At 40.5% G+C, this 19,057-nt stretch overlaps 1 protein-coding gene across 4 annotated transcripts in view; it reads left to right on the top strand.

Annotated features, from left to right (window-relative positions):
- PRKAG2 (protein kinase AMP-activated non-catalytic subunit gamma 2) overlaps positions 1 to 19,057 on the top strand; it is a 182,427-nt gene that overhangs the window by 150,054 nt on the left and 13,316 nt on the right. For all 4 annotated transcript variants that reach the window (XM_030968488.1, XM_030968498.1, XM_030968507.1 and 1 more), the window contains 4 exons: positions 2,577 to 2,686; positions 15,549 to 15,630; positions 17,171 to 17,229; positions 18,665 to 18,710. In XM_030968488.1, coding sequence (XP_030824348.1) covers positions 2,577 to 2,686; positions 15,549 to 15,630; positions 17,171 to 17,229; positions 18,665 to 18,710 — 297 coding nt within the window. The remainder of the gene's footprint in view (positions 1 to 2,576; positions 2,687 to 15,548; positions 15,631 to 17,170; positions 17,230 to 18,664; positions 18,711 to 19,057) is intronic.

Genomic DNA, 19,057 nt, shown 5'->3' with positions numbered 1-19,057 from the left:
CCCTGGCAGGGTTTGGCTTTTAAATCTTGCCAGGGCCACCAAACACTGCCCGGGCCACCAAACCCTCCTGGCAGTCAGCAAAACCTCCTGGGGGCCACCAAACCCTCCTTGAGGCTACCAAACCCTGCCAGGGCCCCCAAACCCTCCTGGAGGCCACCAAATAAGACTGGAACAAGAGACTAAGCAGGTAACAAAGTAGAAATATCCCCATGGAGATGAGGGTGTTCTAATTTGATCAGTTATATTTGCAGCGGTACTTGGATAAAACCCAAAGCAGTGGAAGGGGAGAGAAACTGTAAAGAGGATTATGCCCTGTGCAGGGTGTGGGTGCATCCCTGAAATGTGCTGAGCCTTAGGTTTGGGAAACCTTTTTCTCCATTGAACAGCTGTGTATGTACATAATATATACATAATGCACAGTATCTGTACAAAGAATTGGGCTGTGGCAGCTGCTGAGTATTCCCAGGTAGCTGAAGGTGTTAGGAGGTCTTAAATATCCTTTCCAACAGGCACTTGAAGTTAAATCAGTGTTGCTGATGTTTTGCATGTTCAGTTAGTAACTAATAAAGTGGTGCATTGTACTTACTTATGGTATAAGGATCTTTTGTAGAAATAAGCCTCAGTTCCAGCTGGACAATTTGATCCTTGTCCAGATCCTGCTAGAGTTTCCTAGCTATTTACAGGGGTGTTAACAGTGCTCACAGATGGCTATCTCATGCTTCTGAATATTTTTAATTGTAACTTTCCAGTTAAAATTAAAGGGAAGCTGTCACTTTGTGGTGTCTCCCCTGAGCTGGAAGACAGCACAAGGTGAGGTAACATTTAACCATTCCTTTGCACCTGGGTGGGGATTTTGAGGTCCAGTTGAAGCTGTGTTTGGAGGGTGGGAATGTGTGGTAAGTGAGAGGAGGGTTTATGGGCACACCTTCACTGTGCTGGTAGGAGTTCCTGGCTGTGGCTGCCATGAGCAGCCTCCCCTGATGGAATTGTTCTGGCTCACAGTTATTGTGCTTATCCTGATGCATTTAAAAATTCTTAGGGAGTTGGCAGGACTCTGTGGAGCCATGATGTGCTCTGAGAGGGTTCATTTTTTTCAGCTGGTTGTTTTGTGGTTTGTAGAATCACTGAATCATTTAGGTTGGAAAAAACTTTTTAAGATCATTAAGTCCAAGTGTTAACACCATGTTCACCATCCCATGTCCCCAAGTGCCACATCCACACAATTTTTGAACATGTCCAAGGATGGTGATTCCACTGTTCTGGTGGAATTTGAGGTGTTCCTATGCTTGTTTCTGTCTGTATCTTAATTGTTTAGAAATCTTAGTATCTTTATCTTTATCTTTAGTATCTTAATTGTTTAGAAACTCGAGATTGAAGTAAATAAGGGTTCTTGGGACTGCACTTAGGATTGTAGAAGCAACCATAACTTTCTAAAGACCAGACTTATCGATTATTTATTTATTTATTTTAAGAGTAATGGGAGTAGGAAATTAATTACTTTCTCAGTGTGTAGAAACTGCTGGATCCTGGAGCAGCCACTTGTAGGGGAAATCCAGCTTTGCTTCTGTAAATTTGGACTAAAAAGGCTGTGCTGAGCCATTTGGTGGAAATGACAATTTATCCAGAGCAAGATAACTGATTTTGAGCAAATCTAGCAAATCAGGATTTTGAGTTTTTAACTCCCTACTATGAAGCTCTTTAATGGTCAGTAGGTATTTAAAGGTTTTTTTTTTTAACTTGTTGTCTTTTTTATTGTGCTTTTCAAAAGTGTAATATGTGTCCAAGTTTCTGTGGAATTATTACAGGGCCTAAAGGGCAAATCTCTAATGGAGGAATTATCCTTGACCAAGTTCTAGGTACCTGCTGGAAAGAACAGAGAGCCAAACTGCCCAAAAAAGGAAAAGGTTAATGTATCTTAGCAAATCTAGGGGTTGTATGCACATGCATCTGAACAAATGCAAAGGAAATTTAAGGTAATATGGATGGGATTGCATGTCCTTGCTACAGACATGCAGCACTAGAACCATTCCAGCCACGTGGATCCTGGTTTTATAAACAAAGTGTTGGAGCTGTGATGCTCTGTGTAGCCTGAAGAGAATGGAACTGATTACACAACTTGCCTGCTGCCTCTTTAGAAAATAGAAAATTGCTATGTGAAAAGTGAAACAGGTAGTGGTAAAGATTCAAGAATACTAATTTAGGAGCTTGAGTTAGTCAAGCCCAAGTTTCAAACTGTCTTCCTCTCTATATAATAGTGTTGAGATGCATGTCCTGCTAAGTTGCTGTTAGGGGAAAAAAATTATATTTTTTGAGAGTGTAACTTTTCAACATAGAGGTCCCTTCTCATCAAAGAAGAACAATGCATTTTGTTGTATTTAATCTGAAAGGAAAGATGAGTCTGAAATGCAAAGTGCAAACCTGTGACTGTCTGTCCAGATCTCAAGGTGTGAATTTGAGTTTCGCTTTAGGGTTGTCCTTCTGCACAATGGTGTTCAGTTGATTTGGCATGTTTTTTTTTTTAACTACTCTTTTTTTAAGGTTACTTAAATAAAACAACACAATGTTTTTACTTGCAGCACTTGAAGAATCGGAAAGTGACATTTATGTGCGATTCATGAGGTCACACAAGTGTTATGACATTGTTCCAACAAGCTCTAAGCTTGTTGTTTTCGACACTACGCTACAAGTGAGTATTCTCCTTTCAGTCTGCCTTTGCTTGCAGTTCATTTTTATTTTTTTAATGAGTGTTTCCTGAGTGTTAAATGAAATTTGATCTGTTGAAGAGAAGTACTGCCATCGTGCTGTGCTTTGACTGTACAAAATTATATTGTTTCAACTGTGTCTTTCATGTTGTGCTGGAGGAGGAGTTGGGGGAAGACATCCTAGCAGAACAGAAGGAGGGGATGTAACCTGGTTTGCAGTTAAAACCTTTATCTAAAACCAAAAATTTCAGATGAGCCCAAATCTATATTGGCTTCTTCATGGTTACCTGAATCTTCATAAAGGCATTTGGTGTAAGATCCTTGTGCAACAGCTAAGGAGTACCCAGGTGCTGTGAGGCTGTTCCTGCTATACTGATAAGACAGTTTAGGACTCAAATGGATGGCTTAATTATGCAAATTATTACATTCTCCAGAAAATTTTTGTTTTCAGCTTCTCATTTTGCATTTAATCAGTAAATCATCTGCTAGACTCTTGGCTCTGTCTGAAGAGTGTGTTTGCCAAAAGAAGGCATTAGCTGCCTGCTATAGAAACAGACTAATCTGTTCTGCAGTGTGGTAGAAAGCTGTGGCTTTCTTTGTTTCCTGGATTTTGCAATTGGTTTTTTGGGGTTTTTTTTGCTTGCTTTGGTTTCTTGCTGTTTCAGTGTGTTTTTCCTTGTAAAGATGCTCAAATTCTGACTTAACTAAGCCCATTTAGTAATTTTGGTCTGGAATGTACTATTCAGACCTCAGCTTTCCACAGTCAGAGGCAGCTATGTAGCAGATACTCAGTCCCAAAACATTCACAGAACCATCTTGTGTATCAGATAATTGTATATAGTGCTGGATTGAGGGCTGTGATCTGAAAGGTGGAAAATCGACATTGACTTTTTCACCATCTTAGAGAGGGGAAAGTTCTGCAGTGTTTCCTTTCTTCTGCCTGGAAGAGAGGATGACTGTCAGCTCTTGAGTAAAAAATTTAGACCTCTTTAACCTGAAAAAGTAGATTTAGGATGATGGGGTTCACTGGCACTCTTTCATCTCTTCTCAAAGACTGTGTGGCTCCTTTTCATTCCAGAAGATATTTTTTCCCCACACTATGCTGGGAGTTGGTATCTGCAGTGGGCATGACCCACAACCTGCACTGTCAGTGCTCCCCTGGGTCACTGCTGCAGTTGGAGAGATGATTGTTCTTTATTCCATTTACCACTTAATCTTCTGCCCATTGGGGCAGGCCACTGATTCCTTTTGGAGTCTGCAGATCTCTTGATTAAAGACATCATGCCAGGTACCAGTTTTCATTGCTGGAGCTGTGCTGAGAAAATGCTGTTAATGTCAAGAAGTGAGAGTTTCCTCTCCAGGGGGTGAGCCAGTGTGAGGTAACCCCTGGGGAAACTGTCAGTGAGTGAGCCCTGGGAGTTTTCACCATAAAGGAGAACAGGTAACTTAATGGTGATGGGAAACGTCCCACCAGCACTTCACCGAAATCCCTGTCTTATTTGGCATCCCTGATGATTGTCATGGATTACAGCTAGAGGAGAACAAAGTCTGATCATGGAGTCTCATCCTCAGTCTGCTTCTCCACGTGTTTGAGAGCAGTGGTGGTGGAAGGGAAGTCTGGAGTTGTTCGTTCAGACTCTAGTATACAATAAATATGGACCAAATCTTGAGTTTGTATTGCTGGTGAGGAGCTTTTTTCCCCCTCTAAACGGCATTTTTTGGACTTTGCATTATTACATTTAATCCACTTGCATTACTTTTAATTTATAAAGTTATAAACTTTATAAATTAAAGTTTACTTTTAATACTTTACAGTATTAAATTAATACTGTAAAGCAGGAGTCCTCTTCCAACATGGGCACTATCTTCCAACTTAGCAGGTTTTGCAGAACTATTTAAGAAAACACTAAAAAGGGAGATCTGAATGCTTCCCAAGCCTACACTGTTAGGAGATCTTTTAAATACTTCTGTTCAGTATTTCTGTTTAGTTCTTTACCTGGCACCCTGTGTTCGTGTGCCACTATCAGTGTTTTCAAAGCACATTATGGTCATTCAGTTTGATTGGTGTGGCTGGTGCACAAACATGTATGGAATTTGAAAATAGAACAGCATTTTTTTATTTGTCTAAGATGGCAGAATAAGTACATGGTGGAGAATTAATTCAATAAGAGTAGTCAAATAAAATTTCTAAACTGTTCCTTGCATTTTAATTTTTAATTACTTATTAAAAATTACTTATTGTCCAGTACCTCAGGACTTAGTAACAGTTTGTACTTTGAAAACACAGCTCTGAAACATTCAGTGTCCATGAATCCTCTCAAATGAATATTTGTCTTTCCTGGCTCGGTTTCTTTCCTACCCACATCAGCGTTTCACCTAACATAAAAACAAACACAAAACACCCACCAAAAAAAAAAAAAAACTTGATGCCTTGAAAAAGTTCTCCAGTGATTTGAATTCAGGTTTTTATTAATATTAGAATTAAAACGCACAATTTAGGAGCTCACTTCTTGCCTCCCTTCATACAAGTTAGTAATCATCAGTGGAGGAAGAAAAAACATGGATCTGGGTTGTGTTCTCATGGCATCCTTTGAAAGATTCCAGATTTTTGGATTTTTGTTTGGGAACAGTGTCCCATCTCCCTCTGCTGGTCAGCAATCACAGCACACATCACATGTTCCCACCCTGGAAAATGATTCCTGAGATACTTTGGAAAGTATTCTAAACCTGTTGTTAGTTGTGGGAAAATTGGAGATGTTACCCTTATATAACAGGGCACCAGTCATACCAATGAAGCAACGCTGATTCATAAAAGTAAATATTTAGTCTCAGTGTCTGTGAGGGAATTAGTGTGAAGTTTCAAAGGGAATCTTGTTTTAGCCCTAAGAGAGGGGATGGTGAGGTGCCCTTACACTGGAAATAGAAGGAAAGCTTTAATAGCAGAAATAGCAGCAAATGAAGAGCAGGAAAGGGCTGAGAGCCTCTTCAGCCCTGTTGTGTGTCAGTCAGAAGGTGTGGGGAGCTTGGTTCCAGCAGCTCCCAGGGCTGGCTCAGCTCTGTGTGCTGCAGTGTGCAGAGCACACGGTGCTGGGTGTCCTCTGTCACCTGCACGTGGCTGTCACAGCTGGGCTGTGGCTCCTGCACCTCCATGGCAATGCTGCAAGGCCCTGACAACAGAGGAGTGATGAAGAGAACTCCATTGATATCAGAAGGCTAATTAATTACTTTATTATACTATATTATTGCTATTATAATATACTATATTATATTATTCTATACATCTAAAACTGAATCTGTTAAGTACTTAACTCTGTGCACAACTGTACTGAATTTTGTGACTGTCACCTGACAGTCCTGACACACACACTCCTGGCCCTGATAGGCCAAGGAAACAAAATGCCATGACTTTGGGTAAACAATCTCTATATTGCATTCTATTTTTGCACAAACACAGGCACAGCAAATGATACTGTGTTTTCATTTCTGAAAGAAATTGTGTTTTCTTTCCATTCCAAAAAAGAATTGTGTTTTCTTTCTTTGGTGTTCAGAGAATGTGAAACCCAGAAATATTCTTGAGAAGAATTGTGCCTTGCTTTTCTCTGTGAAGAGGAATTTGGCTACACACCTCTGCTGGCTATCACTGAATAAATGCAGTGTGCTGAGCCCTGCTCTGTTCACCTGCCTGAGGCCAGCTAGCACAGCTCAGCTGGCCTCAGTGAGGTTTCACCTGGAGCTTCCCCAAACCAGGATCTGCCTCTGCTCTGCCTGCCTGGAGAGGTGCCTGGCCCATCTGAGCCCTGGAAGTGGCAGATGTTGCCTGGGAAAATGCTTGCTGGCACAGTTTTCTTGATTTAGGCTGACAGTGGACTGTTCTTTCACCTTTTCAGTTTATTAATACTTATTTGCTCCTCATAAATATTTATGGAATAATATTGAGCTTCGTGGCTGTGCCTTTCCCTGCCTGTGACCCACGAGTGCTCCTTGTTTGTGACAAGCTGCTGCCTTTGGCTTTTCCCAGGGAAGATACTGTCTTTGCTTGGCACACATGAAAGCAACTTCATCAAGTCTGATCTGACCAGGAAGGGAGTCAGGAGACAATTAGATGTTATGAGCTTTCCTGTGAAGTCTGGAAATTTGACTCTGTGGATGATGGGGGAATTGGGCAAGTTGCAACAGTGTACAGCTCAGAGTGGATAGACTTTCTCATCTTTTACACATCTCCTGAGATGTAAACAGGAGGATAAACCCTTCACAGCCCCTAGGAGGGGTTAGGGAGGTTGCCCTTGAAGGGCTGCTCTAAGATTGTTATTTTTCATTCTAATTATGCTAAATATAAATGGTTCTGGATTGTTTTTATGATAAACTTCAGGAAATCACTGAGCTGAATTCAGATTTATTGGTCACCAGCTTGTGTCTTCAGCACAGCATGTGAGCCCTGTCATTTGGTGTGTAGATGATCTGGGGGGATACTCAGGGCTGCCTTTCCTCTCTTTTTGTTGGTTTTGACCTGTGTCAGGTACATACAGTGACACAGCAATCTGATCTTTTCCTTTGATGGTAAACAAAACAATCCCTGTATTAACTAAAAGATGAATGAAATATAACACTTTGTTGACATTGTGTCTGCCAGGTTACTTTGTCTAACATCAGCTAATGTGATTTCAGTTTTTCCTTGTTGCTGCATGCATCTGGTTTTTTTGGAGGCCAATACATTCCCTCCCCACCCCATCCTGAACTGTATTAGCATTTTTTAAGGAAATGCCTCTTACCTAGCTTATAGCAATCTCTGAAGCTTAACTCCAAAAGCTTTCTTAAGGCCAGATTTTTGTCTGACCTTGAAAGAAATGTATTAATTTGTTGTGGCTTTGCCCAGACTACACAAAGATGAGAAGGATTAGCTTGTTTTCTAGCACAGAGCAATTAACCCTTGCAGAGGGGTGTAGAAGGTGAGTGTTGGATGGGGATTCCCTGCTTTGTATCAAGCAGCAATCTGCAGTCCCAGGAATGATCTGCTAGCAAATGTAGTGGCTGTGTCTTGTGGAGTTTGCATAAGCTCTCTTTGGCTCAAAAGCTCTATCTAATCTTCGACTAAATTATGTTCTTACCTGTTACAAGTAAATTTGGCATTTAATAATAAAACATACGTAGCTTTTGCTCGCCATGACCTTGAAACTGTTTCTAAAGCATTTGTCCAGCACTTCTTCATAAACTAATAAAAATCATGTTTATGTGGAAACAGTCATCAGAATAAGCTTTCAGAATCCTAAAGACTCTTTCCTTTGATTTCCTTCTGTATGCAGAAGAGATCTTTGCGTGACTCGGTTAAATTATTTAACCTGTCTGTTTAATGAAATTACCTAAGTTGCTAATGGACCAGATGTTGTTATCACCAGTGCAGGCTTTTGTCAGAACCTGTCACTCTAGTAAGGAGCTCTAATAATTTTCTACCACATAACGAAAAAAATATATTTTAAACAATCTTCTGGAAACTTCTTAGTGATTTGACAAGCTGGCAGTAAGAATACCTTGTAACTTCTACAGAGCATGCAATGGATTCAACGCTAGAAGAATGGAAGAGGATTTATATTTCTCTTCCTTGGGCTGACTCTATTCAGTAAATGGATTTATTATTCTGATTCTCTCCAGGCCATTCTTGACTGGGGTGTTGCCTCTCTCCACAGTAATGAGATAAATCAGGCTTCCAGGAATAATGCTCCAGTATGGTTTGCTCCCAGAGCCACACAGCCAACTCTGGCTCTGCTGTCACCCAGCTCTACAAAGGGACTGCCTGTCTGTTCCTTAGCTGGCCTTGAGGTTTCTCCCTGATGAAGCTGCTGCTGTCTGCATTTCTGAGCAGTGTGAATACCCCTCCTTGCTTACCCTGCCCACAGAACTGTAAGAGAATCATCTAATTTAGCTTCTAACCAGCATGTGGGCTGAGGCAGTGGAGCAGCCACATAAAAGCTTCCTTCATTGAGATCAGGCTGGAATCAGTAGCATAATATGGGAAGACTTGTGTTTTTTCAGAGCTTCTCCTATTGCTGGTATACAAGCATAGGAGTTTAATTCCTGCAGCTCTCAAAATCAATAGGAAGTGCTTCTTTGTGGGAATGATGGTGTCACTTACAGAAGTTTCTATACAGGGTGTAGGTGAGGTGTTTGTGTTTGGTATCATTCTTCCTGCCTTCTCTGCCCCATCACCACTTTTTGGGTAAGATCTTAATCTGTGAAGGAATTTCTGTGCCCTTCCCCATGCAGCTGATCCCACTGGCTCTACCTGCCACATTTACCTGATATTCCCTCTTTGGCCCATTGTGGTGTGAAATCTGGCAGCAGAAAGCTCCAGTTTGGACACACTGACACAGAGCATCAGTGCAGGACTTGGTTTGGTGCCTTTGGCTGGACTGGGACCTTTCCATGGGCATGTGGTGCAGGGAGGAATTCTGCACGTGGACATGGCACCTGCTCCCAGGGGAGAAATCTAGAATATGTGCTTAGTTTAAACCTGAGGATAACACTCTACCTTTTACTTCTGGGGTTTGGCTTGGCCCTGAAGGGTATTAAACCATCACATCTTAAATTTACTCATCTATGGTGATAAGAAATGCATGATCTACCCAGGAGTGCTCCCTTTCCATCACCTGCAGAAGATAAATGAATTTTGATCAGGTTTCGTACAAGGTTTCCAAAATTCAACCTGAGCTAGAGGACCTGATTGTGAATGTTTATTGGTTGGGGTTTTTCAGATGTTGAAGCAAGTGTAGCTGCCCAGTTAATAACAGGTTTGTCCAGTGTTTCTCCAATCTACTTGGCAGGGTAAAGGAGGAAATTCTACTTGATATGGTCCAGGAGTGCTCGTCCCTTGATGAAAGTCTTTATTGTCCTTAAGTAGCCTCTTTGTTTGACACCATAGTCCTGTGAGGAGGAAATGCTCCTAACAAATTCATAGACCAAAGAAAAAATAATTGGAAAATGAATTTGAATGCAGCAGTCACAATGCTGAGATGGTTGGTTGTGTTTTTCATACTGGTTTAGTCTCCCCAGGCAAATCAGTTTGTAAAAACACTGAATTATATAAATGCCCCAGAAGAGAGATTTTTAACTTTTCAAAGTAACTCCTTTACAGGACTGTAGTTCTCTGTGACTTGGAAAGATGTCTGGATTGGGCATCACAACTTTATTTGAAGGGGGGAAAAAAAGGAATTGCAAGTTAAATATGCTTCCCAATGTGAATTGCTTCAAAGTGAAAGTGCATGATGGAATTGGAGAATATTTAGCTTGTACTGCTGTTGTATTATCAGGATGGTAATTGTGGGATCTGGGGATGATTGCAGGCGTATTCCAACTTAGCTCATATGAAAAAGTCCTTTAAAGGTGATGCCAACAGCAAGGAAGAAGGAGGCTGTCCAAAGAGCTCTGTGGCAAAGTTGTATTTTCAATTTAGTAATATGTTCATAACATGTTCCCAAAGAATATTTCATGGGCTTTGTTCACGTGGCAGCCTCGTGCAGAGGAAGCACTGCCTGAAATCCTGGTGATGTGAGGGAGCAGCTGGGGAGATGTGTTACACACCTGTCTTAAGGAGCAGGACCATCAGCTTTACCTGCAGAAGTTTTTTCCTTTTCCTCTCTTGGAGACTTGCTAAGATTTGGGCAGCCTGAGAGCTTGCCATGCTACTTAAAGAAGCACAGTCCTGTTTATGTTTGGCTAGAAACTGTTGCCTCATTCTGGAGTCTTGGCTCATACACACTCTTGAACCAAGGGAATAAAGTGTGGGTTGCTCAGGTTTTATGCTGTGCAAAGGTTGCAGCAGAGCCCTGATGATTTTCCTGTTACAACAGAGACCTGTGTGTCTTCCTGCCTGGTAAGAAGTATTGAAATGAGAGTGTTTGGCCTCTTAAGAAGGAATTCTCAGAGTAACTTTTTCTTCCACCTTCACGTTCTTAACAGTGAGAACAAAGTCTGTGTCTGAACTGACTTTGCCACATTGCTCATGTTGTGGAGATAGAGATAATGCTGTTTTACTTTGAAATTATAAAACTTTTCCCCCTTTGCAAGGAGAAGCCTCTCCATGCTTTGGTACTTAAAATGTGAGTGTGTTGGTGTAGAAATCCAGCCTTCTCCTTTAGTTCTTCAGCTACTCTTACCAAGTCTGCTAAGACTGGATGCCTTCCTCTTGTAAATTCCTTTCAACTATATGTCAAACTTTGTACTTTGTTGTGCTAGGAGGGGTGGTTGTTTCTCAGGGGCTGCCTGAAAGATTTGGGTTTGATACTCTGGTCTGCATGTGTATTTTTGGAGGTATTTGTCCTCTCTAGTTTTGTACTCCTTACAAATAGTTGGGAATAAAAATAAGCTGGGAATTTGTCAAGTTACCCAGTGAAAATGATGAATGTTCTACATCACTTAGAGCATCCATCCATCAGGAATCAGAGATGATAAAAATGTCAGGGATCAGCTGGGTCTGGTACTGCTTTTATGGGAGCTTTGTGCCAGAGATTGCAAGAGGGAGCTTCTTCCTTTCTGTTGTGATCTGATAAAATAGACATTTCCTGGGGTTACTTAGGGGCTTTCCAGGCAAGTGGCTGGTGCTGGCTTATCCAGTGAAACACAGAAACATTTATCATCCTGCCTTTTGATGGCAGCCACTCCACAGAAGTTCTGGCAGGTCTTTGAATGCTGTCCATGCTACTGAACAATGATTTGCATCATCCTCTGGCTTGGTGCTGGCATATCTGAAGGTGTTCCATAGCTTTGTTTCTTACTTCTGCCACCTTTGAGCCTTTTCAGTGAATTTTGTCACAAGGCAGTGGTGCTGAGTTGTGTTTTTCAGCTCAGTAGGATTCTCTGCTCAGCTCTGACCCTTTAGCACCAGGAACTGTGACAGCTCTTTTCTCACAACCATTTGTCAAGGACAGGAATCTTGTTGCAAGGCAAATGAAGTCAAATATTTCGACAGCAGCAGTCACTCTCCTTGCCTTATGGGGCAGTCCTGGAAGACAAGTCTGAAGCCACTGGTTACTTATGGACATAGTTACAGTTTCCACAACACGGTCTTAGGTAAAACAAACGTGAGTGTTGTACAACAACTGAATTTTTGGAAACGAGCTCATCCTCAGTTTTCCTTTCAGATGGGCTCTTTCATTCCCAGATGTTTACTGGGGAGAGCATTTCTGCAAGGGCTTGTAAAATCCCTGGTATCTGGGAAGGAGGAGTGTCCCTTGCAGTGTTTCCCAGCAGTGAGGAAAAATTTATTCTGCAGTCTGGTGCAATCTTCTAGCCCTGTTCCTGGTTTCACTGCCCAGTAATCCAGCTATTTTAGGAGCTCACTGACTGTAAGGGACAAGGTTTTCCAAACATTCTACCTGGTAAACAGGACTATTATGTCTGGGTCTCTTGCTTTCTTGGTAATGACTGTTGTATTGGAAGAGGCTTTGTCCTCCTTCAGGCTTGCAGTGGAAATGTTTGAATGGTGTGCAGGAACAGTGACCTCCAGAGGCTGTGTCTAACCTAAATTGGTTCTTTTATTCAGCATATCCACAGTGTAATGAGTTCCTGTAGTAGGAAAAGCTTGTTCCTCTTGTGCTCAGTGTAGTGGAACAGCAGCTATTGTTGAGGTGATCTGTGATATATCTAGGATTTAATTGCTGTGTTTTTGCTGAAATGTGATTCTTCTACTTAAAGGGCAGATTCTTGGAGAAGACAGTCACATAAAGTAGGATTGCTCTTCTAATTGTAATGTCTAGACATCTTAGTGGGGGGGAGATGGCATCTGTGGGATGCAGCTTAATCCCTGTGGAGGGCTGGTGTGTCCTGCCCCAGCTGACTGTGAAGTCAGGGTGAATGTGCAAGGTCAGGGTAAATGTCAGAACAACCACTAAATTTGGGAGGATAAATCCCATTTTTAGTGTCTCATTTTGTGTGTGTTAGGACATGGTTAATGAGAACAAAAGTGCTTTGTTTAAAGAGTGTTTGCACATGGTGTTGAACAGCAACAACCCATGGGCTCAGGCTGCTGAACAATGGGTTTGTGAAGGTCAGGCCAGTCCAGCACTGTGGGCTCGAGAATCAACAACGCTGTTGGAGGTCCAGAGATGGGACATGGTGGAGATCTTCAAAGGCTGCTAACTATGTATCATCAGAAAGCAAGGTCCTTGTGGGTATTTTCTGCATGAACATCACTGAAACATCTAAAAGTGCTGGACAGAAGCCCAGCTCCACAGCCCTGTGCTTGGCTGGCCACCAAGCAGTACTTTGGGCAGCTGAAATTGGTCAACCACAGAAACTGCAGGATGAGTATCTGTTTGCACTAGCAAGCAGTTTTAGCAAATAAGAATGAAGATGGTTTTTGCTTTGTAATTACCTTACTTAAATAAGAGACAAGAGACAAGGCATTAAGAACTTGATGGCATTATTACATTATTTAAAAGGTGACCTTGTAACACTTCCTACAATACAGCTGAAGGCAACAACAGCAGTGTCACTTGAGCTGTGGTCTAGGAGGACAGCCCAGGGAGTTGAGTTTAAGTATTTCTTTACTAAATTTCAGTGATTTATTACATCAAATGTTTAATATTCTAGTGCTTAAGCTAAAATCTTTGTCTTTTATGAAGGATTTAATTCTGAGCTGTCTTAGTAGCTGTATCTGTTCAGCAGATTTTATCTGTTCAGATTTTCCAAAACGTGTCTTTTAAAGCTAGACAAGATTGGGCACCTAACTGAAGATGCTTGTGATTCTTGGAGGCAAATAACTTGCAAGTAAATCAAACAGCCGGGTCAGGGCAGGAACTTATGCTTTGAAGAATCCTTTCTTTTCCTTCTGGATTGTCTACAAGCTCAGCATCTTGAGTAGTGTATCTTTGGAACTCTTCTCTCTTGAACTGTCTTTTCTGAATCTGAAATATCAACCTTGCTGTCTCACCCATCTGAGCCTGGTGCTGGCTGGTGTTCTTTGCTGTTACTGTGTCTGGGAAAGAAGTAGTAGCAGGAATTTGGAGATTGCCTGAAGTGCTGTAGTTGGTTTTCCACACATTTTCTGCCAGAGGCATGCTTCTCTTCCAGGTTATCAATTACAGGGTTTGTGAACTTGCTGGAGGAGTTGTGTTGCATGATTGCTATCTGGGAGAAAGCTATTTCTCCCTGGCCTCAACAGGTTAGCTGTTCCCTTCTGGCTCTGATCCAGCCTTGAACATCTTTTTCTCTTGTGAAAGACTGAGGACATGAGCTGACAGTGACTGACCTTGTGTGATGGCTCAGGATGTTTCAGGCAGTGTGAGGTCCTTTCCCATTTTTATGATGAAGAATTGTTAGAACTTTTGCCCCAAGGTGGAGCTGGTCTGTGTGAGCTCACATCTGTCTTGTATCTCCTCCCCAAATAGCTCCCTGCTTTTGCTGCATTAACTCAAAGTGTGGTGCTGTTGTGTGGGAACAGTTCATGTGTCTTGCCAGGAGGGTTTCTTTGTGGTTTCAATCTTCCTCACGAGTTAGGATGCTCCTGTGGTGGATTTGGTAATATTTGTTTAGGCTGACTCCTCCTTGTTTCAGCAGGGTGGCTGAACACCTCTGGCACCTTTCTGTTTAACCATTTTCTAGATAAATCCTGTGGATTTAGTCTTACTTGTGGCCCTGGGGTTTTGTTGTTGTTTTTCCCCATGTGGCTTCTTCAGTTTCAGTGCAGTTATGGGATGATGGCTGATGGTTATTCCTGTTCATTGGTGAGATGGGATCTCCAAAGTCAGGAGGCAGCTTTGAGATCTGCCATCTGCTGATGTCTGGAGGGTGGATTTGCTTCTCATGCTCAGGGAGGAAGCAGTCAGGCTGCATAGATGTAGCAAGAAATACAGATCACTGCCTACATCCTTCCTTGCCACTGCTTTATTGGATGCTGATTCCATGACTGTGAAGCCCTTTTATTCCTGTTAATCTGATGTAGAGAGGATCCCCTTGGCACCTGATTTAAAGTAGACCTTTCAGATACTGATGTGAAATCATGATCTGTTCAGATTGCAGTCATCCAGCAATTGCAATTCTGTGTTGTTTGGACCAAGGACAAATTTCATGGATACAGAAATGAAGATTGGTTTTGTGCCAGGTCAGGATTTGGGCAAAACCATCACTTCTGTATTGTGTTTTCCATAGGAAGACTGTTTGGGGGTGTGGGCAGGACAGGAAGGATGTCATACTCCAGCACATCACCAGATCAGGATTTTGGGATGTATCAGTGCCTGAGTCCTTCATTTTCAGGGAACCAGAATTCACAGGGAAGTGTTTCTTTCCAGAATGACACCATGACCTTGTAACCTCTGGTTCTGGGGAGGATTCATTCATTAAAAAATTGAAGTACTTGGTTGATTTCTTTAGCAGCAAAACAGTCGAAGTAATTCTTTTAACTTTCAGTCATATTTAGAATAATCAAACTCTTTTAAATTTGTCTAAATCAGGTGTCTAAAAGCTGTAGGGGGCATGGCACTGCTGTTGCTTCAATCTCGTATTTTTAACAACTTGCTATAGTAACCATTGACTAGAACATAGCACAGTCTCCATGTGTTAAATTGAAGGCCCTCTCTAGTTTATGGATGTATCAGAAGCTTTAATTTAGAATATTCACACAATAAAAGAAAAACAGATCTAGTTTTGCTAAGCTTTTTCTAGCTTTTTAACCATTTTAAAAGGTAAAGGTTGAAGGGTTTTTGTTTGGCGTTGTGGTTTCTCTTCTGTTTTGAATGCCAGCTACCTGTTATAGTGCTTTTGGGTTTTTTCCTGGTGAAAGGGGAAACCTTCTTCTGTTGGTATGCTAAATCAAGGCAAAAATTTGAAATTTATTTTGGTTTTGGTTTTTTTTTTCAGGTAAAGAAAGCCTTTTTTGCCTTGGTGGCAAACGGTGTGAGAGCAGCTCCACTGTGGGAGAGTAAAAAACAGAGTTTTGTAGGTAAGTAATTCTGACATTTTTCAGGATTACTTGAATTTCCAAGGTGCTTTATTGTTCCAGAAGGTGATCTGAGCCTGGCCATCACATAACATCCTAGAGAAATATTGGCAAAGAGAGTTTCTTTTCCCTCCTTGTGAGGAGTGAAGTGGTGCCAGCTTTCACAGCATTGCTGTACCTTGAGAAAATCATGATACTTCTTTTAGGTCCCAACCTTCTAAAATTCAGTCTCTAATTTTTGCACTTCACTATGTATTTAAGAATAAACACAATGGTCACAGAAAGGAAAATTTGAAAAGAGGAACTATAAAGAGAATAATTTAATATCCCAGTATCCTGATATAAGTGCAGTAGGAGGGTGTCTCTGCTCAGTGAGTGCAGTGAGCATCTCTAAAACCAGAACTGGAGCTACAGAGATGTCTCATCTCTGTTGGGTGAAAAACATTAGATCTGTGTACTGCTTTTTAAAAATCATGTCATTAATTACACAATAATTATTAATTACACAACCACAACAATAATCTTCCAAAACTAGATCTCTTTTAGTTAGAAAATGGGTCACAGTGGCAGTGACAAATATGTATTTCTTGTGATCTGGAACATTGAGGATTCCTGGAAATGAATGGTAGATACTTAATAAAGCATTTGTTAAAATACTTTAAATTCAAGTGGGGAGGAGCAGTCTTGCAATACACCATAGGAGTGCTGTGTTTTTTTATTTTCATTTGATTTAATTTCATGTTCTGTCTGTAACTAAGCTCTACTGATTTAAAGTTGACCTCCAGATTAATTTTTCCCTTCCCCATTTCTTAGTTTCTTCAGTTTAGATGTAAGAGTAGTAAACAGTGGAGCAATTGCATCTTCTCAAATCTAGAACTTGAAAGCTCAAAAAAGATTAATATTTTCAGGTAACTAAACTAATCATCAATATTATATTACATAGCTTGGTGTTGGTGCTTAAAATATATATATATATACAATGGATGTGGTATTTTTTTCTTTTGAAAAGTCACATTTCCATACAGGCATTAAAGATTACCATGGAAATGATTGAATGAAGTTCTGTAATAAGTAGTAGTCAAGAAAAATGTATTATACTGTTTCTTCATTTGAGTCTAGGAGTCTGCCTGACTTGGCAAGTACATAATGAGAATGTGTCTTATTCAAAAAGAAAATGAAAGACAAGAATAGTTCTCCAGCTTGGAAAGATGTTCTGAACCCCCTCTTTTCTTTCCATGCTCTTGGGGGTGGATATGGTCTGAATTCGAGGGGTTTTTTGAGTCAGATTGAAATTGAGGAGAAGCACATGGGTTATAATATTGAATATTACTTCAAATGTGGTTTTATTCTGAAGCACTGTGTCAGTGTGAAAGTGAATAGACATGGTTTTGAAATCCCACTGTTAAATAGTCCAATACCAGTAGTATTTTATATGCATTTAACATATTATATATTGTGAATATAAATTGAGAAAATAGCTGAAAGTTCTAGATGTTAAGTATATATATCTAAAGACCTTTTTTTAATGTGTCACTTGTTACAGGAATGTTAACAATTACAGATTTCATTAACATACTGCATAGATACTATAAATCTCCTATGGTAAGTATGATGTTAAGCTATAATTTGATCATTTGATATACAGTACAAAGACTGATACACCAAACTGAAAGGTTTATGATGATTATCATTATCATTTAAGTCTTTGCATGGTAACTTACAGAGGCTTGGATGCTGTAAAAAATTACTGTTCTTGGAGTGATGGTATAGAATAAACAAGTTAAACTAGTTAAATATATGCAAATATTTTACTTACATGGCTGAATTGCACAATCAGTTGAGATCTGTTGACTTCAATTAACTGTAATTTGAAATTCCCATTGGCAGTCAGTTGATGAAATTCTCTAGCTTGCATGTTTATACAAACATTTACATCCCTTTCTTGCTCCTGTCAAATCACAATTCCCCCCCACCAATTAAAACATATGTACTGTGTTTTACTAGCTAAAAAATCAAGAACAGTTGGATGGAGCAGACAGCTGATGTATTTGGCTTCTTAAAGCTCATGTTACTTTTTGAAATTAATAGTGAAATTCTCATCAGCTGCCAGTAGTGTGGTGCACTGTCCTTTCTTCATGTTAAAGAATTCTATTTTTCTCCCTGGGGATTGACCAGGAGTGGGGGAGGAACAAATGAAAAGTGCTTGCACACTGGTAACTTCTTTAAAATTGTTTCTGTGTTGTAATGACCCTCTGCATCAATATTACTGATTTTTCCATGAGATTTTCCTAATGAGTTCTCACTCATTTACATTGTCTGAGGTCCTGTTCGTAGCTTCTGCTTAAACTGGCAGCAGGAAATAAAAGCTGAGGAGGAACAATATCTGACTTAAGTGACTGATGCAGCTTTCTGTAAGAAAAAGAAATAAATTAATGTTACATCAGGGAATTCTCTAGTTTTAGTAGGTGAAATTATGCAGAAAATATCATTCTTAAAGCATTTTAATCACTCTTCCTGAAAGCATCAGGGCATACAGTATGAAGCACATTGCTGCTCATGTGCTAGATACTGTCCACCACTGAGTGATGAGGAACATCCAGGTAGTTTCTCCCTAAAAGAAATGCTCTTACTTGTTAATGATCAGGTAACTTTAGTCTGATGGCATTAAGAAGTCAGGTGATCAGTGTAAGCTTTTTACTGGTGTGGGTGTGTGAGGAATCCCCCAAGGGTTTACCCTGGGTGGTTGTTTGAAGATGGTAAAAATGACTGAGGTGATGTCTCTGAGTCCAGAAAATACCTGGACTTCAGACCTGGACCAGTAAAAGGCTTTCCTGACCTGAAATGACAAATCCAGAATTATACTCTGCATTAGGGGCAGGTTTGTACCCTTTTTCCTTGTTACAAGAAATGTTGTGTTGGACTGTTCTTACCCTGTTAGATTTTCAGCAGTGAAATAAAATTATTCAGATGTTTACAATGTTAATGATAGATTTAAAACGAAATTACTTCAAGTTGAACTTCCATCTACTCATTGTAGGTTCAGATTTATGAATTGGAGGAGCACAAGATAGAAACCTGGAGGGGTAAGAATATTTACTACTTGGTTGATAATTTACTAGGTTCTGATGTTTTTCAGTATAGTGGATTTTGAATTCATAATAGACTTCTCTCCATATATTTTTTAATGAAAACAGAAATAGTAAAAGCTTTTTTGGCTCCTATTCCTTATTTTTCTACCTGGAACAGCTATGGTCTGGTGGTCTGGACTGTGTAACACTTTGCCCCTCGTTCATGGCTCTTTAAGAAAGGAAAGAAGCCAGTGGAGTGAGACACACGTGGAGTGGGAATGAACAGAACTGTGCCTGAGTGAGCTGTACCCTGCAGCAGAAATTCATGCAAAATTCTGGGTGTGCCCAGAGGTGCTGAATGC

Source organism: Camarhynchus parvulus, chromosome 2 (genome assembly GCF_901933205.1).
Source record: "Camarhynchus parvulus chromosome 2, STF_HiC, whole genome shotgun sequence".
NCBI lineage: Eukaryota > Metazoa > Chordata > Aves > Passeriformes > Thraupidae > Camarhynchus > Camarhynchus parvulus.
This window is presented reverse-complemented; position numbering and strand designations above follow the sequence as displayed.